Consider the following 21,322-nt stretch of genomic DNA (forward strand, 5'->3'; position numbering starts at 1 on the left):
TGTCTTTCCAAAAGGCTTGGAAGGCAACATGGAAAAATGATCTGTACATGGAATAAGAATTCCTCATTTATGATGGTTTTCCAAAAGGAAAGTTTGATGTGAACATTCTTATCCCCACAACACCCTTGCCTCCTCTTGTAGGCTCAGTCATCCTGTCTTTACTGACCAGAAGTTCCACACTGGCAAAGGGTAGAAGGTGGTCTTCAGTGTGGCTTCTTCACAAATTAGGGGAAATTAATCTGGAAACACCTTTACAAAGAGTCATTTGTTTTTAACTTGGTAAATCCACTTTAGGAAACATAACCCAAAAAGATTATGGGGAGGGTAGTAATGCCAGATATTTACAGCAGGGCTTTTCATAGTAATGAAAAGCCAGAAGCAACCTAAATAGACAACAGTGGGCGATAGATAGGCAGCCTACCATAGAGTTACAGCATGGTGAGGACAATATTATATATTTAGTGAGCACTTAGTACACGTTAGGCACATGGCTGAGTGTTTCCCATGCATTTCCTTATTTAATCTTAACAAGCCTGTAAGTGGTACTTCTTACCAATGAAATAACAGAGGGACAGGATAAATGGTCTAGCTGACACCAAGCTTTTAACCCTATGTTACCAGAGTGCAGTAACTGGCCACTGGGAATAGAAATGGCTTAGGTTTGTTGATGAGTATGGGAAATAGATGTGATAAAAGCTGAAGAAAATAGTGTAAGCATACTATGCAGAAAAGTGAGGAATGGGAAAAGAGATAGAATAGAACCTTCTCTCTGCCTTCTGTGGGGTCCCTATGAAGAAAGAGGGGCTGGGGCCCTGCCTGAGCCTCTGGAAACTGAGGAAGTAATCCCTCAGGTGCCTTGGTTGGTACCAAGTCTGACCTCACCCATCTGCCTGCCCCTCCATCCAAGGGCTTCAGAAGCTGCTTCTCCCCGATGCTATGTCCTGCAGTTTCCCCATCCTCTCACTCCCTATCTATGAGAGAGCATTATGGAATGAGTCTTCACAAGTCACAATCTTTACAGCCACATGTCTTTTCCTTTCCTATCTTGGGTGCTGCCATGTCTTCTCTTCTAGGGAAATCAAGGTCTTTTCCAGCCCAGAGGGTGGAAAACCATGGACTTCAGATTTCCCCAGCTACTTGTCCCTATGGCCCAGCAAGCTCCATAGGTCAAAATCTGCTTGTTGATTCTGGCAAGGGACCCAGAGTGCTGACTGTCTTGGAGTCCTTCGTGTCACAGGTGCCACGCCATAAGTGTTGGTGTGGGCTGTTGGCAGGTGAATGATAGTGTCACAGCAAGAATATTCTGGAGGCCCACAGGGTGAGCGATGGGCAGCCCTTGGGGGATCGTTAGCCAGCCATAGTAGTAGCACTCAAAGAGGCAGAGTGCTTGCCTCTGCTATACAAGCAGGGATTCTGGCTGAGGGTTGAGGCCTCTGCCAGCATGGGACCCCGACCTCAGTAAAATGGCATACCAGTGTGGCATAATACACTGCCATGCCCAGGCTTTCTGAAGGTAGTGTCATGAATCACAGCTATTCCCCTGCCCTTGCATGACCTCTCTTGGCACCACTTTTCATATTTTTGAGCTTCATATTGCCCTTAGCTATCTTCATACCCAGCTGACTCCCTGACATGTGTTGTATACCTCCTCTGTGCAAACTAATCAGCCAGACCTCAAGGGGCTTAACTCAGTGGTACCAGTGAACAGCATATGCTAATAGCGGTACCAGTGAGCAGCATATACTAATAGTGTAGGAAAGGGTAGATTGAAGTGCTACAACAGCCCAGCAGAGGGAGTGATTCTTAGCAGCAGGTAGGATCAGAATAGCTGCACCTTATAGTGAAGAGGTGCCCAATTTGTGGTTCAGTTAATGATTCTCAAACAAAGTTAGAGACAAGTCTGACCAAGAATGAACTGCCTGTTATGTCTCTGTTCCTGTGACAATGCCAGATGCTCCTGTACCCAGTGTCCCACAGCCCTTCCCAGGATGAAGCCCTGATTGTCAGGGCAAACAGACGTTGAACCAGCTCTGCTTGTGCTTCTTCAATGGGGGCCAAACCTCCCAGCTGTAGGATACCAGATGGTGCTCTAGGCCTCAGCCAGCTATGCTACTGCCTGCCTAGCCCTTGACGCCATTGTCATAAAAGACTTCACAACGCTCATTACTTGGCATCGCTAGTGGCTGAGAGTTCGATACCTTTTCCTTTGTCTCATTCCTGAGTTCTTGACATTTCATCTGAGGCTGAACCTTTTGAAACTTCACAAGGGTCCTGAGGTTCTCCAGGTTTGACCAGATGCTCTTCGTTAGGGATATAGCTGAATATTGTCACACTTGACCTAAGCTAATGTAATATGACTTGTTTTCTAGTAGGATAGACCTCTCCCTCCATCTTTTTTTGTTTTTGTAAACCACAGTATTTTGAAGCTATTTTTGAAAGGGACTTGATTTGGGTTTTTATAATGCAGCAAAGTATATAATAAAAGGAAGGGGGCTCAGTATCCCCCATACAGGTTACAGCCTTCACAAACTGCATGAATTTGTTTCTGTGAAGGGTTTTACTGTCCTGTAGCATGGTATGTACAATCTTTTATGTGACCCAGCACTAGATGATATCTAAAAACCTGATGCAGAACGTCTATGGACATCTGTTGAACAATCCACTAGAAAGAGGGGTAGGGTGAGTTTATGCTGTGTGTGTGGTATGGGTTTTTCTTCCAGAGTTAAAAATAAGAACAGGGGCTTCCCTGGTGGGGCAGTGGTTAAGAATCCGCCTGCCAATGCAGGGGACACGGGTTTGAGCCTTGGTCCGGGAAGATCCCACATGCCGCAGAGCAGCTAAGCCTGTGTGCCACAACTACTGAACCTGCACTCTAGAGCCCATGAGCCACAACTACTGAAGCCAGCGCACCTAGACCCCGTGCTCCACAAGAAGAGAAGCACTGCAATGAGAAACCCATGTGCCGCAACGAAGAGTAGCCCCCGCTTGCTGCAACTAGAGAAAGCCCGTGTGCAACAACAAAGACCCAACACAGCCATAAACAAACAAAACAAATAAATAAATTTAATTAAAAAAAAACTAAAACAAAAGAATCCGCCTGCCAATGCAGGAGACACGGGTTCGAGCCCTGGTGTGGGAAGATCCCACATGCCACAGAGCAACTAAGCCCATGCACCACAACTACTGAGCCTGCGCTCTAGAGCCTGCAAGCCACAACTACTGACCCCATGTGCCACAACAACTGAAGCCCGCGTGCCTAGAGCCCATGCTCCCAACAAGAGAAGCCACCACAATGAGAAGCCTGTGCGCCACAACCAGAGAAGAGCCCGCATGCAGCAACGAAGACCCAACACAGTCAAAAATAAAATAAATAAAATAAATAAATTTATATATTAAAAAAAACGTAATGTGCAGGGCTTCAGGAGAATTTCAACTAGTGATAATTTTTTTTTCTTCACTACTCTATAAATGTCTTTCTAATTAATCTTTTTCAACTGCAGAGCACTAACAGCTCTTAAACATTTGCTTTTTGTTTTTAGGTGATTGAAGTATATGACTTGACTAAAGTAAAGTTAAAATATTGGTAAGTTTTCTCCCGGTATGTGTGATAGGCTTGGTACACAAGGGCTTTATCTACTACCCATATTAAGTTAGTAAAGGATTCCCATGTGCAGCAGTTCTGGGATTACAGCCTGGTGCCATGATTTCCTCGTGCAGCCTCCAAGTCTACTCAGTTTCCTGAGGAAGAGAAGGAAACCTCATTAAGAACACACTGTGTGTAAAACACTTCACATATGTGACAACTTATTTAATCCCACAACAAAGCAGGACCTCAGCTCAGAGGTCTGTGACTGTCCCCTGGGTCATAGCTACCCTTCCCTGCATGGCCTCTTTTGGCACCTCTTTATGTGTTCATTACCAACAGAGGTGGGACAAACCAGATACATCTGACTTCAAGGCCTATGCTAAAGAGAATGCCAAAAGGATTACTATTTGGGGGGCCAAAATCTGCTTTTTAGAATGAAAATGGGATGTATTTGTGCCTGTATGATGCACAAATATTTGAACCTCCATTATGGTAAGGCGCTGTGCTGGCATCTAGAATATTCCGTTCAGTAAGCTTCCTTAACAGGCTTACCTTCTCTGAGGGTGTGTAAGGGATCAGTTCCTGGGCTGACTCAAGCAGTGTTTGCCAGCAGAGAAGTGGATAAAGCAAATGCATAATAGCACTGACCCCTGCAGATTCTGATTGTCTTTTAGTCTTGTTGGGGCCTTCTGTACCTCAGGGTCTGCACTTGAGACCTGCCCTCTTAAGAGACAGTGGTGGGTAAGAGTGAGGGTTCTAGAGTCAGGCTTCCCTGGGTTTGGGTTATGACTTCTTCATTTTATTACTCTGTGAAATTGGGCAAGTCACTTAACCTCTTTGAGTTTGTTTTCTCATCAGAGAAATGAAACCAATAATCAGGTTGCTGGGTTAGGAAGATGACATGAGATAATACTGGTAAAGCATATAGCACAGTGCCTCGTTAAAAACAGCGGTTCCAGATGCAAGCTATTATATATAGAATAGATAGACAACAAGGTCCTACTGTATAGCATGGGAAACTATTTTCGGCATCCTGTAATAAACCATAATGGAAAGACTATGAAAAAGAATATATATAATTGAATCACTTTGCTGTACAGCAGAAATTAACAGAACATTGTAAATCAACTATACTTCAATAAAATAAATATTTTAAAAAGCAGAGGTTTTCCATAAGTGATAATTAATTTTTTTTAAAGTATTCTTAACCTTAAACATTTTCCTTAAAATTGTAAATGATTTATCTTCATGCTCATTATCTGAAATCATTCGCCTCTCTTTGCTCCCAAGCCCACCCCCCTCCCAGGTATTTTTCCTTTGCTTGGGATCCATTCCTCCCCATCCACATACCCGTTCACCCAATCCATGAGTGCTGGTTCTTCTGCTTGTTAGGAAAACAAGCTGCCTAGCTTGGCTGTACCCTTTTAAGACATTCATCCCTTTTTAAGAAAGCTCCTTTTCAAGCCAAACTACTAGTATGCATCCTGGGAAAACACATTAACAATGTCTATTTCTGAGTACTCTTTATCCAAGTCCAAATGCCATGGGGCTGAGGCCAGATTGATTTCCTTCTGAACTGGCCTGGTGGCCACAAATGTCTTGGGAGGTCCTAGAGGACTAATTCTCTGTATCAACCTCAGGAGAATTGACTATTTATGACCTCATTTATTGTCTCTTATTTAAAAGTTCTATAGTTAAACTTTTATTTTGATACAATAGTAGACTCACTCGCCTGTGTTTTAAGCGTAACTCTTCCAGCCACCATCTCTAATGATCTGTGAGCCCATCTTGCAAAGCCTGGTATTAAAAAGTATCTCTGTTTTTCAGTGGTGTGCATTTCAATTCTCAAGCCATAGCTCCCACCATTGAGCAGATTGACCAGTCTTTTGGTGCGACCCATCCTGGAGGTAAGCCAAGTCCATTTGATTCCTCTGGTCATCTGTAGCCATGTTCCTGTCGGATTTGGGGATTGGTACTTGGGTGTGAAGGAAAGCTCTTTTCTCTTGTTTTCAGTCTAGTAGGTCAGTTCAGAAATGAGACACAAGGAAGGTGTTGCCAGCCATTACTCCCTGCCAGGCTGGTTTGTGTTCACAACTTCTGATGCCATTCAACCATGCCATTTCTTCTCCCCACTCCCACAGTGTACAACTCCGCTGAGCAGCTCTTCCACCTCAACTTCAGAGGACTGTCTTTCTCTTTTCAGCTAGATTCATGGACTGAGGCTCCCAAGTACGAGGTTAGCCTTTCTCTTTCCCTGATATTTATTGCCCGGTGCCCAGGTGACATGGGTCAGCAGAGTACCATTGGAGGAGGCTGGATAGGTGCTCTTTCTTTGGTTTCCTGATCTCTGAGGTCTTCGGAGGCCAATGGGGGGTACAGTGGGGGAAGCTGATAGAACAAAGCCCAGGCTGGCATTCCCAGGAAGAGGGCGCTTTCAACTGAAGAGTGAGGTCGAGCTCACTTTGCAGAGGTAAATCCACGTCGTGTGCTTTAAAACTCCAAATCCACAGTTTTTCTTAATGGCCTGGAATTTGAGAGAATTCATCCTTAGGCAACAGCATCCTTAGTGTTATGAAATGATAGCTTTTTGTAAGTTTTACATTTTATTAAAGGAGGCATTTCTACATTTTCTCCCTGATGAAGGAATGAAAAGCTAAGTAAAATTAAAGATGAACTTGCATGATTAGGTGAATTTATTGACCTGGAGACAGGTTGGACTGTGTGCTTTGACCTGGCCAGTTTTTTTTTTAATATCAAGAGTTTTAATCTTGATAAATAAAACAAGCAAACTTCAAAGTTTCTCAGAAACCACAGTCCCATCTTTCTACACTGTAGGTAACCATACCCATTTTTATAGATGAGGAAATAGATACAGAAAATTTGTACCAGGTAAGGCAGTACCAGTAGCAGAGTTCTATCTGAAACTGAGATATTCCTATTCTAAATTCCTTACTTTTAAGGAACTTTTAACGTGACCTGGCCAGTTCTTGAAGGCCATGAGTGTCAGGAAAGTGCCAGAGCCTGAGTCGGATGGCCCACAGTGTGCTTTTATTAAAATATTTGTCTTGTGTTTGCAGCCCAATTTTGCCCATGGTCTGGCTTCTCTCCAGATACCCCACGGAGCAACTGTGAAACGAATGTACATCTACAGTGGAAACAGCCTACAGGATACCAAGTACGTGTAGGGGAGCACAAGCTTCATGCTAAGGCCATGGGCCTCCCTGGGAGGGAGGGCAAAGCCTCTGCTCACTGTGCCTTCCCCCAGGGCTCCCGCGATGCCCCTGAGCTGTTTCTTGGGCAATGTGTACGCTGAGAGTGTAGATGTTCTTCGAGATGGAACTGGACCCTCAGGTTTACGACTTCGCCTACTTGCCGCAGGTCAGTTACTGGCTTTGGGGTGGTGGATTCTCCGTTATATCCTTGTTGTGATAGTCTAAAATCCCACGTCCTTAGGATAGTTGGTAGAAGACAAATGGTGCTGATGTTTATGGTTAAAAGTTTTCATTTAAATTTGTGAAGGGACAAGACAGTCTTATTTTGAGCAAATCTTAATAAATGGCAGTAAAACTTCTTCCCTTGGCAGGTACATCAGCGTCTGTGTACTTATGTAGCTTTGCAGTGGTTCCTACGTCCTGGAGATATATCTTATGGGCTCAGTGTTGTATGTTGTCTCGTTTTCCACCCTTTGTGCTAATTTCTCAGAGTAGACTGGCAAGAGGAGTTTGTTGAATTGTGGTATAGCCATACCCTGCTCAGTTTTGTTGACTGTGAACAAAAAGAGTTGCTGCCTTCAGTAGCTGGTCTCTCCAGGATTCACGCCTTATCTTGTATTTTCTTGTGTGGACAATCTCAACTCCTTCGGATCTTTGGATTATACTTAGTGGTACCGAGATCCTCCTGTGTGTAGTTTGCCTCCATAAAGATGGCCTGGAGACTTTGAGCTCCATGATGGGGCTGTGCCTTAATGGAGTTCACATTCTAGCCAGTGTTTGTTTGTAAGCTGGGGTCTTGCATCAGTCTCTGGGGCATCCGTTCTCAACCGTTTAGAGTCTGGTATATAAACTGTGAACTCACTCCCCTGAACAATTAGACAGTTCACAGCCTCCAGGTTAGAAATTTCTTTTCTTTTCTTCTCTTTTTTTAATAATTAATTATATATATAATTTTTTTTAAATAAATTTATTTATTTTTTGGCTGCGTTGGGTTTTCATTACTGGACACATCCTTTCTCTAGTTGAGGTGATCGGGGTCTATTCTTGCGGTGCATGGGCCTCTCGTTGCAGTGTCTTCTTTTGTTGTGGAGCACGGGCTCTAGGCGCACGGGCTTCAGTAGTTGTGGCTCGTGGGCTCTAGAGTGCAGGCTCAGTAGTTGTGGAGCACAGGCTTAGTTGATCCACGGCATGTGGGATCTTCCCGGACCGGGGCACGAACCCGTGTCCCCTGCATCAGCAGGCAGACTCTCAACCACTGCACCACCAGGGAAGCCCCTACAGTGATGCTTTTAACATGGAAAGTCCATCCAATTGTCTTGATCCCCACAATAATTTATAGGATGACTCATTCCAGGGAATCAGAAACTAAAATAGTCTCCTAAAAAGAACTAAGAGTAATTTACCTGAGGAGGCTTCAGGTAGAGTGAGACAAGAGAGGAGGCTCACCTGTAAAGGGTGTCTCCCCTGTAGCCCTACCTGGACATTCACAAGTATCTGGTACTTGGAGACATGGGCACACAGTCCACCTTGACAGGACTTTTGGTGGGTTCCATAGGTCACCCAGGCTTGCCTAAGTGCAGGATTTATAGACAGAGGTTAATGTAGACCGTGGTTTTTCCCAGGACCTAGTTAATGTACACACAGCTGTGTGTGTGTATGTGTCAGGAGTGGGATTTGAAACAGCTCTTATTTTGCCACTCAGTTTATATGTGCTGTGACTTAAGACTCTTGGGTTAGTTGGAGAACTCAGTACCTCTTTGTTTCAGAGTTTGGATCCCTGAAGTCTTCTGTATATAACAAATGGATTGTTATACAAGAAAGAGCTTTGTCAGCTATAAAGCCCTGTGTAGAGTAAGGTGATGGTGGTGGTTATCATGGTACCAGGAATTGCAGTCCTTGGTTTCTTGGCTTCCTTTTATAATTTTGAGCAAAACACTTTGTCTTCTCATCCACAGAATGGGGGAAATTTTACTCTTGGTGTGTCTGTTGCTATTCCACAACCACTTCTGTGTATGTGTGTGTTTAAGTAGAACCATTTCTGAAATGTATTAGGCAAAGTCAGGGTTGAAAGATTCTTCCCAACAAAGAAACTTCTGGCAAATCAGGTTTTTTTCTTTCTCCCACTTGCCTGGTTTGTCTCTTTTGAGTGTTAGTGGGTCTGGTGTTTGTAGAATTAGGGAGTTAAAAGTTAGTGTGTGCTTTGCTCTTGGCTCTTTTATAGAGTGATCTTCAGGTCCAGTCTCAGGTTGGGGGTTACCATTGAGAAGTACTTTTTTTTTTTAAATATATTTTATTTTTATTTATTATTTTTGGTTGTGTTGGGTCTTCATTGCTGCATGCGGGCTTTCTCTAGTTGCAGTGTACAGGCGTCTCATTGTGGTGGCTTCTCGCTGTGGAGCACAGGCTCTAGAGCACAGGCTTCAATAGATGCAGCACATGGGCTTAGTAGTTGTGGCTTGTGGGCTCTAGAGCACAGGCTCAGTAGTTGTGGCACACGGCCTTAATTGCTCCGTGGCATGTGGGATTTTCCCGGATCAGGGCTTGAACCCATGTCCCCTGCATTGGCAGGCAGATTCTTAACCACTGCGCCACAAGAGAAGCCCCAAGAAGTACTTTTTTTTTTTTTTTTTTTTTTTTTGGTACGCGGGCCTCTCACTGCTGTGGCCTCTCCCATTGCAGAGCACAGGCCCCAGACGCGCAGGCTCAGCGGCCACGGCTCATGGGCCCAGCCGCTCCACGGCATGTGGGATCCTCCCGGACCGGGGCACAAACCTGCGTCCCCTGCATCGGCAGGCAGACTCTCAACCACTGCGCCACCAGGGAAGCCCCCCGAGAAGTACTTCTTAACGTAAATCCTTGTATCTTGTCAGGACCTGGAAAGTGGCAAGCGATAATAGCACCCATTTATATATTTCCATAGCACCTGTGCTGCTGTTTATTGTACCACAGTTGTGATGGTCTGATTGGAATCTTCATGCCATAAGCTCCAGTGTGGGCAGAGACTGCACCTATTCTGCTCGCCATTGTTTCCTCAGCATCTAGCAAAGTGTCCTAGCCCATGGTGTCAATGACTGAGTATTTGCTGAGTCAGTGAATGACTTTTCTAGAGCTCTGTATCACTTTTGTGGGATTGAGTGACTCTCTCGCATTATTTTGAGTAGATAGTGATCTCTTCTAGCATCTCAGGTCCTGGTGACCTGGTACTTCAGCTTACATGCAGTCTTTCCCCTCAGCCAAACCTGATAATGCAGCGTGCAGCCACTGGCCTCTCTAGGGCTCCCGGGACCCTGGGCTGCAGGGTCACAGGCGCTAACTGGGAACCTGACCACCTGTACCTTGTTCTCTCCAGGTTGTGGACCCGGCTTATTAGCAGATGCCAAGATGCGGGTATTTGAACGCTCAGTGTATTTTGGCGATTCCTGCCAAGATGTTCTTAGCATGCTTGGCTCTCCACACAAGGTCTTCTACAAGTCAGAAGACAAGGTAGGGAAAATGTGTTTATAAAGTGAATAGGTGGTGTCTCTCTCTCTCTCTTTTTTTTAATCAACTTTAACTTAATACTGAGTAAATGTAAACTGCTGTTTTCCCATAGGACCTGCTGTATTAAAGCTGATGGAAAAGTAAATTGAAAGCTCTTTTCCGACCCCTGTTGGTCAGATTGTTGTGCCTTTCCTTGGAGACCAAGGCGCAGTCTATAGTCAACCAAAGCTGGCTGGGTTGTTTGGCACGAGCATGTGGGACTCCCACACTCTTGCTTCCCCAACAGATTGTTATACAAGAAACACAATTTGTAGACTCATTTAATCCAAGAATTAAATGTATTAAGGGGTTGGATTTTAATTCATTGTTATTTTTTCCCCAACAGATGAAGATTCATTCTCCTTCTCCTCATAAGCAAGTTCCATCGAAGTGCAATGACTACTTTTTTAACTACTTCACTCTCGGAGTGGTAAGTTGTGATTCCTTAGAGAAGCGTTCCATTTCTGTGGGAGTGTGCAGTGCCCCTGGGCATACCTGTGTGCATACATGCAGCTTTCACCATGCCTGGCTGCAGGAAACCTCGCCCTAGCTGGCTTTACCAGGGTCGTCTTGCATTGGCATTGGTACCCCCAAAGTAGGCCTTTCCTGTCACCACCATTGTTGAGAAACACTGGGTTCTCTGGTATGTCTTCATTTCTTTTCTGAGAGAAACATGCTCCACAAGTAGAGGCTGCAGGAGTCATTCAGGTTAAGATATTTTGGGAACTGCTGTTTTGTAGAGCATAGGACCCTCTTCTGGAGCCAAAAAACAGGTAGACAAAAAAGGCTTAAAGTCTGGGAGTGTGCTCGTGTATTTTTAGGGGATCGCCCCAGAGGCATTGCTGCGGCCCTGTGCTCTGGACGTACGGTGCTGAATGGAGCTGTGGCCATCAGTGCTGACAGTCCAGCTGGTAGATGTGTGTGTGAGAGAAATGATAGTGTAAAGAAAACTGCACCAGCAGGATAGAGCTCAGAGGGCAGGGCTATCCTGGATATTGGGTTTTCTAACCTTTCAGCTTTCTAGGGCCTGGGACCCTGAAGCAGCAAAGAAATGGTACACTCCAGAGAGGGAGAAGGGAGGAGGACTGGGTCTGCCAGTGTGGAAAAGACCAAAGAGGAGCCGGGAGTAGCAAGGGAGAGGCAATGGGATCATAAACTCTTGAGGGTAGGATGGTGGCAGGAGGGAATGGCACTGTTGTAAGCTGAACCTCTTTTTTTTTTTTTTTTTTAATGTTTATTTTATTTATTTATTTGGTTGCACTGGGTCTTAGCTGCAGCAGGCAGACTCCTTAGTTGCAGCTTGCCAGCTCCTTTAGTTGCAGCACGTGTGCTTCTTAGTTGGGGCTCACCGGCTCCTTAGTTGTGGCAGGCGGGCTCCTTAGTTGCAGCATGCATGTGAGATCTAGTTCCCTGACCAGGGATCGAACCCGGGCCCCCTGCATTGGGAGCGTGGAGTCTTAACCACTGCGCCAGCAGGGAAGTCCCAAGCTGAACCTCTTTTTGAGTTCAAGGGCCAGTGATGATAGGTGTCAGGGAAGATGGAGCGAATGGACCAGCCCTGATGGGACATGGTGTGGCTATTGGGGGAGGGCTGGAGTCAGGGGTAACCCTGGGGTCTCAGGCAGAACAGCTGACAGGATGTGAACCTGAGAAGGGTGTGGCGGCGTACGAAGAGGTGTTTGATAGGCAGTGTCAAATCCAGGTCTGAGTCCTGGCTAGAGGCTAGCCTTTACTTCAGTTCCAAGGGTTGCTGACTCCCACAGAGAGGGCCTGTGGAAGCCAGAAGGGTCTGGCAGGTCATGGCATTCAGAATAGCCAGGTGCCTTGAGTCCCTTGAGAGTCAGGTGGCCCCTGAATCTTCTTGTTAGCCTGTAAGCCAAAATCTGTGCTTGGTTACTTTTTTTTTTTTTTTTTTTTTTGCGGTACGCGGGCCTCTCACTGTTGTGGCCTCTCCTGTTGCGGAGCACAGGCTCCAGACGCACAGGCTCAGCGGCCATGGCTCACAGTCCCAGCCGCTCCGCGGCATGTGGGATCTTCCCGGACCGGGTCATGAACCCGTGTCCCCTGCATTGGCAGGCGGACTCTCAACCACTGCGCCACCAGGGAAGCCCTTTTTAACATCTTTTAAAAAATATGAAACACTTTACGAATTTGCATGTCATCCTTGTGCAGGGGCCATGCTAATCTTCTCTGTATCGTTCCAACTTTAGTATATGTGCTGCTGAAGCAAGCACTCGGTTACATTTTTTATCAGGTGTTTTTGGTCAGGAAAGATATCCCTGACCGTGTTTGAGTTCCCAAGCAGTGGGAGCTGTAGTTCCTTGTGCCTTTTGGGCCTACTGGTACAAGGTTTGGAATGACGAGGCCTGTAGATGGTTCGGTGTATGTCGTCATCCCTTCGCACTCAGCCTCAGCTGTCCCCTTGATTGTTATTTGGGAGAAAGCTGTTCCCCAAGGGCATCCCCATTGTGGAGTGGGTGTCTCTAAGTTGGACATGCCCTCGAAAGCCCCCTGCCCTGCCTCAGTAACTTTCCCCACTTGGGCATCCTTGTTTTCTATCCCAGGACATCCTCTTTGATGCGAATACACACAAAGTGAAGAAATTTGTCCTACACACCAATTACCCTGGACATTATAATTTTAATATGTGAGTATACCTGTACCTGCCCCTCCAGGAAAGAGAGCTTGTGGCTTTGGATGTTTGCTATTTCATGGAAAGCAAACATTTCCTGAGTGTTGGCTCTGTTCCTGGTATAGTACCCATTTCCTTATATCTCTCCATTTATGCCCATTTTACAAATAGGGAAATAGATTCAGAAAGCTTGGCCTCTTATCTGAGGTGATAGGGTCTTCAGAGCCCCCAAGCTGTGCCCTTTTTGGTTTGACTCCAGTGCCCAGATCTGGCCTCTCCCAGGGAACACTGTGTCAGGCCCAGAGCCAGGGCTTTGGGCAAGTGTGCTTGATCCTGTTTTTCCTGGGGTGCAGAGTTGAGATGTGGGGGTGGTCAAGGCCTCCCAAGGGGTTCAGCCTTTACCCATCTGCCTTCTTTCTCTAGTTATCACCGCTGTGAGTTCAAGATCCCACTAACCGTAAAGAGAGGTGAGTAGTCAGTGTCCTCAGGGTAAGGAAAGGATTTTAGAATCAATCTCTCATGATGAGAAGAGATTGATCCACGCAGAGAGGGTGGCAGTGGTTGGGTTTGTGGCGTCTTTGCCCACCTGCTCCTGCCCATAGCCTCAGCTCCTCTGGGTTGGGCTCTGTGTTCTGGGGGCCACAGTGTTCTTCGTCTGTAGTCTCCTGGAGGCCCTCAAGGTCTTATCCTGTGACCATGGGATTGCTGGTTTCCAAACTTCAATCCCAGTGCATAGGGTGGCTAGGGCTGGGGTCACAGGTGGGCTGAGACATCTACCTGAGCAGGTGTGGAACTGAATCCGGGCCAGGCCAGATACCAACCACCCTGTGTTGTCTTTTCAGAAAACACAGATGGTCAGACAGAAACATGCACGACCTACAGCAAGGTAAGCTCCTATTTTCCCACCTGATGCAGTCTGAAAATGAGGTAGGCATGAGTCTGCCAGCAGTCTGGGTTCCCATGTCCTTTGGGCCAGCCATTTGTCACGGGTAGGGTCGGGTCCCTGCTAATCCCCTGTCACCCGCATCCCTCTTACAGTGGGACAACATCCAGGACCTCCTGGGCCACCCTGTGGAGAAGCCTGTTGTCCTGCACAGGTGAGCGGGAGGTTGCTGCCTCTGATCACCCCATCCGGGTCCTCACAGCCCAGAAGGCCCAGGGAGCCCTAGCAGTGGGTATGGCTTAATGACAGAAACGGCAAACTTCTGATGTTGCCACAAACATGCTTCCTGCTGCAACCCTGCGTGTTAGGACTAGGCCAGCTGTTCTGCATGTTTACTCACACCAGAGAGGCTGCCCCTTGGGATAGCTCCCCCCTCTCCCACCTATCTCCAGGTATGGGAACCTTTTTGCCTCTAGTTATTCAGAAAGGGAGGCAGTTTTGACTAGCTGTCCTGGGCCCCCTTTTCCCTATCAAAGCTGCAACCTGCTTTAGTTCACAGCCCAATACCTGGTTGCATCCTGCCTGACGTTCCCTCTCCCTCCTGACTTTGCACCACTCCAGTCCAACTGCATGTTAACTTTCTGTGCCAGCTGGACTATGTAGGATTTGGTGCTTGAATGAGGCCCATCACTATGCCTAGGACCTCAAGGGCCTGTGTGGGAAACACTCACAGCCATGAGGGACCACTGGCTAATAGCCCCCATCCCAAAAGGAACTGGATGCCCTGCCTGGCCTTGGCCTCTGTCTGCCCCTCTAACTGTGGCTTCCCCGGCCTCAGGTCCTCCTCCCCAAACAACACCAACCCATTTGGCTCCACGTTCTGCTTTGGTCTTCAGCGGATGATCTTTGAGGTAAGCCCTGGGGGTTGAGTGGCCGGTGGTCATGGCGAGGACAGGCAAGTGATTGAGAGGGAGATTGGGGAGGGCCTGAGGGCCCTGCTGGGCAGGTTAATCCAACAAGATGAGAGGAAATGGGGATACCACATTTATATTTGAAAATGTGAGTACAATAGGAAAGGTAACCACAGAGCAAGTGGGGCTCAGTCCGGGTGTGTTGGGGGCCTTTAAATGCCATGTGAATGAACGTGCTGTGGGATGAGTGGCTATAGAGGCCCCACTGGCTTGGGAGAAGAATGGGCTGCCCCTGTTTTCCCATCTGGATGCCATACCTTCAGCAGACCTCTAGCAGTTCCAGAAGGACTGGACAAATGGGTGTGGTGAAGTTTATATATCCCAGAGAAACAGGCAGACACAGGAGCAGAGATGACCCCCTTAGCATGAGTTGGAGGGTGTTGAGGGGTCAGTCCAGCCCCGTGTGCAGGTGGGTTGCACACACAACCTCCAGCCCCTGTGCACAGGAGCTGCCTCAAGTCCCTTCTCTTCAGTCACAGCACAGGACTGATGCCACTGCCGGTTTTTGTGGGTCTGATTGCCTGCTCTGCTTACATCCCTTCAACTCCTCCCCCTTGATTCGCTGTCCTCTTCTCATAACAGGTCATGCAGAACAACCACATTGCCTCAGTGACCCTTTATGGCCCCCCCAGGCCTGGTGCCCACCTGAGAACCGCGGAACTCCCCTAGGAACATCACCACCCATGCCCCTCTGCCCCATGGAACTGTGTATCGCATCCTGTTCAGCAGGCCACCCTGTGGGTTTTCTTGGACACCTTGCCAGTGTGGAAGGGCTGTTGTGATATTTTGAGGTGGGGCTCAGGCTGGGTGCTCTACCATGGGGTGAGAGGCCCAAATATTCTTCTGTGCGATCTCAGCCTGCTGGTGCCAACAGGGGACACAGACTGCAAAGAGAAGCACAAACTCTGAGCCTTGATACCTGGACCCAGGAGCTCTCGACTAACGTGTAAGGAGACAGGGTTCTGTCTCCCCTGTCCCTGACACATTGGGAAAACTTGGGGCTCTTTCTCTGGCTGAGGACACAGGCACCCAGACAAGGACAGGGTCCTGCCTTTGGCCCAACATTGCCACATGACCCTTAAGGCAAGCAGGTAGCATGTCCGTAGTACTTGGTTGCAACTTTTGCACTACATCCACTTTAGTTACTTGATGAGCTGGCTGTGGCCAAGGTGGCCCACTTGCCCTTCCCTGTTTCTTTCTTGCACGTGCTCCCTGCCAGGCCCAGTAGGCACACCCAACTGGTTGAAACACAACTTTCTACCATCAAGGTACGTGCCCAGGCCTGGTTCCCACCCCTCTTGGAGCCAGCCTTCAAGGCCGCCTGTTCCCCTACTCTGCCCCAACCTGGCTGGCAGGGCTGCATGTTTCCATCCTGTTTGCCTCTTTGTTTTAATGCCAAAGTTTTAGCCAAAGACATCTTCCTTCTTTTTTTGTGTTTCAGCATTCTGTTCTGCACTGTGGGCTTGGCCCCCCTGCCTCAGCTCTGGGCAGTGTCCCCTGGCCGGGCCCATTCGCGGCTCAAGGCCCCTGGGGCTCATGGAGGGCTGGGCCGCTCAGTCTCTTCGTGGGACTTGCTAAGGAAAGTAGCATATGTGCTTTAAAAATATTAATCCTTTTGAAAAGAATTGAGAAGAGAAATGTATAATTTTATCCCATTTTTAATATTTTGGTCTAGCAACTTGTGATACATAGATGACAATTTTGTGAGTTTTTCAAATGTGTGTACAGATTTTTGTAAATATGACTCTTTTGTAATTAACTCATGTACAGCCTCATCCTGTATAGTTTAACAATGAATGTGCAGGGGACCTGCCCTGGGCGCCTGTGTGGTGCCTGGGCCTACAGCCAGGCTTGTGTGGCGTTCCCATGACTTTGTGACTGGTGTCTTCCCGTGTGGACTGTGGCCTGGCCAGAGACTCTCACACATCCCACTGTGGGGCAGCCAGGACTGTTCCCATCTTCCTAGCATGGGGGAACCTTCCTCATGCCCTGCCCATACCCCTCCTCCAATAAAGACCTATGCCCTCCACGACAGCTCCCCATGTGCTGTTGCTGGGATGTTTATACTAAAATGAGCGTGGAGGCGTTGATTTTTTTGAGAAAGGGGGTGGTTGAAGAATATGGGGAAACTTACAGCTGGAGGAGTCCTCTTAGAAAAAGGTTCCTTGGCTCCTCTGAAGGGGGTAGCACAGGCTCCAGTGAGAGAATGGCACAGTTGTGTGGGTGTAGGTGGGTAGCTGGATATGGGGGAAGACTAGGTAGGACAATGCGCTCAGTCCCTGTGTGTCTCCATCCCTAATGTTCCAGCTAGCCCAGGGCTCAGGAGGGCTTGGCCCCAGGAAAGCAGATCTAAAGACCTAGACGTGGCTAAGAATGCAGTTTGAAGGGGCAAATAGGAAGCAAAACGCCTACTTTCAGATTGAGTTGTGGCAGAATGGCTGCCGGTTCCATGAGGACTGAGGCCAGGCCCCTACCCATCCCTGTGGGGTCCAGCGAGAAAGATCTGCATTTGTTGGCCTCACTCTAGGGGTTCCAAACTAAGAAGTATGGTCAGATTCCATGAGCCTCTGCCACCCCCACCCCCACCCACATCCCTACTAGGAGGACCAAGCACGTTCACCTGCTTGGCAAAGAGCCTGGTTCTCCACCACCTCAGCCCTGGCTGTCTCAAAGGGCCACCATTAGATTGGTTCCAGATCACCTCCCAATAGGGTGTGTCAGCAGGAACCAACCTCAATCTTCACTCCCTGGGACCTTCTGGAGGAAGACACCTGGATGCCCCTTTCTGGGGAAGAACCACATACACAGCACTAATCCGCCTGGGAAACCTACCCTTCAAGCTACCTCCCACTTACCTCCTGGGTCTGAATGAGGGGGGCTTAGAGCTGTGACAGGTGGCTAGGGGCCCCACTGGAAGGGACCCGCAGCGACAGGCCATGGACGCGCACAGGCTGGCCCGTGTGGCCGGTGCAGCAAGTGCCACATAAGCCATATGTCAGCAGCCGAGAGCCCGTGCACTACAACCAGCTCGCGGTAAAAGCAGGGGTCGAAGGTGCGGAGGTGCGGAGCGGCTGAAGGTCGAGGGATGCCAAAGGTGCGGAAAGCAGGGTGAGGCTCAGGCGTGAGACGCAGGCGCTGTAGACACATGCCCAAAAAGACGTCGTCAATGGGGAAAAGCTCAACCTGCGCGCAGGCACCGGCCAGGCGGCGCAGCGTGGCCCCCGAGAGAACGAAGCCGCCACCGCCTGCGTAGGCCGGGTAGGCAGGCAGGCCGTACACAGCCTCAGGGATGTAGTACTTGCTGGCCCGCACGCGGATTGGCCGCGCCTGCACTATCACGTCACCTGCAAGCAGGTCCTGCTCCGGGTCCCTTGGTGCCAGGAACTCCAGCAGGTTTCCCACGTGCACAAACACGTCGGCGTCGCCCTTAAAGACGAAGCGCACGTCGGGGCAGTAGGCGGAGGCCCAGGCCAGAAAATGGATCTCCTTGAGCGTTAGGTTGAAGAAAGTGTCGTCGAAGGCCCAGAGCAGGATGTCCGCGTACGCACGGCTCTCAGCACGCAGCAGGGCGCTCCAGTGCGTTCGAGTGCCCGCCCCCTCCGCGTCTGCCCCGTCTGTGCCCGCGCCCCGGGGCACGCCCAGCAAAAACACCCGGCGCACTAGCGCCCCCTGCACGCGACCCTCAGCCCCCCACGTCTGGCGCACTGCTTGGCGCCGCTCGAAGTCCGCAGCCACCGACTTGACGGCGATGAGCAGGTCGGGTCCGCCGGGGGGTGCGCCATTTCCTCGGCACTTGTGCGGCTGGTTAATGAGGAGAGGGAAGCGCCGCTGGTCCTTGGCTCGAAGATAGCGGCCAAAGTCAAAAGGTCCCGTGGGCGTGGGCGGCTCCGGCGTATCCTCTTCGTAGGCCGGCGGGGCTGCGCCCGCGTCCGGCGCCTGAAATACACGGAGCCCCGGGGTGGGCCCCGGCGCCGCCCTCCCTTGAGCTCGCGGCGCGTTCGTCGTCGGGGCCGCGCCATCGCGCTGCGCATAGAGCAGGAGGCCGAGGGCGGCGCCGAGGAGCAGCGTGAGCGACGCTTCTCCGCGTAGGCGCAGCCTCCGCCTCATGTCCGTCTGGCAGGCGCCCGCGGCCCCTGCGGAGAGACTCAGTCAGGGGCTCAAGACAAGGAAGCCAGCAGCCGGCAGGGGCTCCGGCCCCGCCCTCCCCGGGGGTAGGGCGCGGGAGGCCACACGCCTGGGGTCTCCAGCTGCCGGCTGTTCATCCCCCTCCGTTGTCCTCCTACTTTGGGCCCTGACCCCCCACCGGGATGGGCACCCTGAAAGGGCAAGAAGTTCCTCCTAATAGCCGACTCCCACCCTCTCAGCTCCGGCCTAGCACGGTGCCCCAGAGCCAGATCAGGGAGACGCGGAGCCTCGGCCCCACCCTCTTCCCGCGTTGAGGCTGAATCCCTTCTACTCATCCCTACCCACCACGGAGGTCCTTGGGATCCTGATACACGTTCGGCCCTTGGGAGCGGCGTGGCCCCGGATGCCGGGGCCTCCGGGGCTCAGCGCGGGGTCCCAAGGGCGGCCATGGACGGGGCCTGGGCCAAATGCAACGTTGGCAGGAAGGGGGGCCGGGGCCGCTGCCACGTGACCCTACAGCTGTGTGCGCCCGGACATCTGGAGCTCAGTCAGCTCCGCCCTAGCGCTGCCGGAGCGCTGTCTCCGAGTGGAGACTAATCTCTGAGAGGGATCCTCACGGTCAGCTCTCTCTGGGAAGCTCAAAGAGGTGAGTTCTGGTCTCCGTGCAGACTCAGACTTCCCAATTCTGCCTTTCCGGGGGACGGGAAGAAGCACTAACCTTTCTGGTTAGTTTCCCTACCCCTGCCTCTCCGGAGCAGAAAGGGCCTGGGCTGGGCAGGAGCCCCAGCGCAGGAGGGCTTGGCATCGACCCCTCCCAGGCCATCCTTGGAAGTGCCTCTCCTCAGCTTTCCAGGAGCCCTGGTTCCGCAAGACAGGGTCCAAAAAGTGCCCCGGATACATGGCTGCCTCCTTTCTCCTGGCTCTGCCATGCCCGCCAGCAGACACACCACGCACACAAGGACCAACAAAACTGCGTGTGCAATTCTCACAACCCTGGCAGCAGCTGTCATTGATTATGCCCAGATGGGGACGCTGCCCCTCAGGGAGTTAAGTGACTTGCCCAGGATCGTACAGGCAGAAGGTAAGAGCACTGTCCCAGATCTTCTGGAATTCAGTCCAAGACTCTTTCCTCTGTCCTCCCTTGCCCCTCTCCCTATCCATCCACTTGGATGCAGGAGAGGGGGGCCAACCCTGTCTGCTTTAACTTCACAGGTGAGCACTTAAGTCTGTCTCTCCAGAGGCAGTTCTGAGTTCTTTAGTCCCTAGTGCCCCAGGCCATCATCACCTCCTGCAGGAAGAAATAACCAAGCCTGGGCCCACTGCAGGCCAGGTAGGGCTGGCAGGGATTGGTTTAGCTTGGGGGACTCCTGAAGTAGACCAGTGAGCAAAGGGTTTGATGTGGACACAGGCGGGCAGAGAGGCGCTCTGGAGATTGGGGCCCAGGCCTTGCCCAGCTCTGGCTGCCACCTCTCTCTTCCTGGAACTCAGAGCCTCCAGGTCCCAGCCATGCAGTGGGGCCTGGAGTAGACAACACCCACCCCACCCCGCCCCGCCCCACCCAAGAGTTTATGAGGGCAGACTGTGAGAACCAGCACTGCTACCCAGTGCCATCCTCTTTCCAGTGGCTGTGACTGCGCCTTCTGAACTTCTTCCCACCAATATTCTCCCTTACAAAATAAACCCTCCGACCTGAGCCTCACTCTCCCGGTCACAGACTTCTCAGGAGTCCTCTACTCCGGCTGTCTCTGCTGCCTCACCTCCCATCTCTCCTGTGTTCTGGTTTCAGGCTGTCCACACCATGTCCCAGAAACAGCCCCCACCTAGTAACCTTTTCCCCGACTCCAGTGGACACTCCGCAGCTTTGACAGATTTGCAGCCTCCATCACAGCAGGTGGGTATTCCCCTGGCTTCCAAATCTGGTTTTCCTCCTTCCAATTTGGGTTGCTCTTTTTTCTGGTTGGTGACCTTCAGGACCTCCCCCTGGGCCACCCCACCCACTCCCACCTGTACATTTCTGAATCCTGGGCCTCGACACTCTCCTGAACTCAAAACTATAGATCCAGCTATCCTTGGACTCTCTCCCTGGATGTTCTACAGGAACATCATGCCCAACTTGTCCCAAACAGAGCAAGCACTTCACCTCCCCCAGGGCCCCTATCTCAGCAGGCAGCTCCACCTTCCCTCCAACTGGCAAAGGCAGAAACTCTGGAGTCCTCTCCCACCTCCCTCATTCAGTGTCACCAGGCCTGTTGTCCTTTGTCCTAACTCAATGTTCATCCCTTCCCTCCATCTCTGCTGCTAACTGCCCCAGCCTGGGGCACTGTCTTTTCTCTCTCTCTGCATCCTCACCAGCCTCCCAGCCTTAACTGCCAAAACCTTTTAAAGGCCTCTCAC

The 21,322-nt window shown here is 50.2% G+C and overlaps 2 protein-coding genes and 1 non-coding gene across 5 annotated transcripts in view; 1 reads left to right on the plus strand and 2 right to left on the minus strand.

The window, feature by feature from the left end:
- The window catches only part of PHAF1 (phagosome assembly factor 1), a 28,302-nt gene extending 11,427 nt beyond the window's left edge, over positions 1-16,875 (plus strand). For both annotated transcript variants that reach the window (XM_067719696.1, XM_067719697.1), the window contains 13 exons: positions 3,540-3,583; positions 5,414-5,493; positions 5,728-5,822; positions 6,664-6,761; positions 6,852-6,964; positions 10,148-10,281; positions 10,664-10,747; positions 12,882-12,964; positions 13,373-13,416; positions 13,792-13,835; positions 13,988-14,046; positions 14,671-14,743; positions 15,386-16,875. In XM_067719696.1, the coding sequence (XP_067575797.1) occupies positions 3,540-3,583; positions 5,414-5,493; positions 5,728-5,822; positions 6,664-6,761; positions 6,852-6,964; positions 10,148-10,281; positions 10,664-10,747; positions 12,882-12,964; positions 13,373-13,416; positions 13,792-13,835; positions 13,988-14,046; positions 14,671-14,743; positions 15,386-15,472 (1,038 nt within the window). In that variant the 3' untranslated portion in view covers positions 15,473-16,875. The remainder of the gene's footprint in view (positions 1-3,539; positions 3,584-5,413; positions 5,494-5,727; positions 5,823-6,663; positions 6,762-6,851; positions 6,965-10,147; positions 10,282-10,663; positions 10,748-12,881; positions 12,965-13,372; positions 13,417-13,791; positions 13,836-13,987; positions 14,047-14,670; positions 14,744-15,385) is intronic.
- Positions 12,445-12,551, minus strand: LOC137215789 (U6 spliceosomal RNA). Its single transcript, XR_010939424.1, has one exon. It is a non-coding gene; the product is annotated as a U6 spliceosomal RNA (small nuclear RNA).
- On the minus strand, positions 16,446-19,417 carry B3GNT9 (UDP-GlcNAc:betaGal beta-1,3-N-acetylglucosaminyltransferase 9). 2 transcript variants are annotated; one of them, XM_067719699.1, is made up of 2 exons: positions 19,274-19,417; positions 16,446-18,936 (listed from the first exon to the last, which is right to left on the minus strand). In XM_067719699.1, exon 2 carries the CDS (start codon positions 18,908-18,910, stop codon positions 17,702-17,704), a length of 1,209 nt encoding a protein of 402 aa, XP_067575800.1. In that variant the 5' UTR covers positions 18,911-18,936; positions 19,274-19,417; the 3' UTR covers positions 16,446-17,701. The 2 variants fall into 2 exon arrangements, with proteins under 2 accessions (XP_067575800.1, XP_067575801.1); XM_067719700.1 differs by having other exon boundaries at positions 19,270-19,402.
- Between the last annotated feature and the right edge of the window lie 1,905 nt (positions 19,418-21,322).

Source organism: Pseudorca crassidens, chromosome 20 (genome assembly GCF_039906515.1).
Source record: "Pseudorca crassidens isolate mPseCra1 chromosome 20, mPseCra1.hap1, whole genome shotgun sequence".
Lineage (NCBI taxonomy): Eukaryota > Metazoa > Chordata > Mammalia > Artiodactyla > Delphinidae > Pseudorca > Pseudorca crassidens.

Excerpts from the sequence above, each read along its gene's own strand:
- B3GNT9 (XM_067719699.1), bottom strand. The coding sequence starts at position 18,910 with ATGAGGCGGAGGCTGCGCCTACGCGGAGAAGCGTCGCTCACGCTGCTC.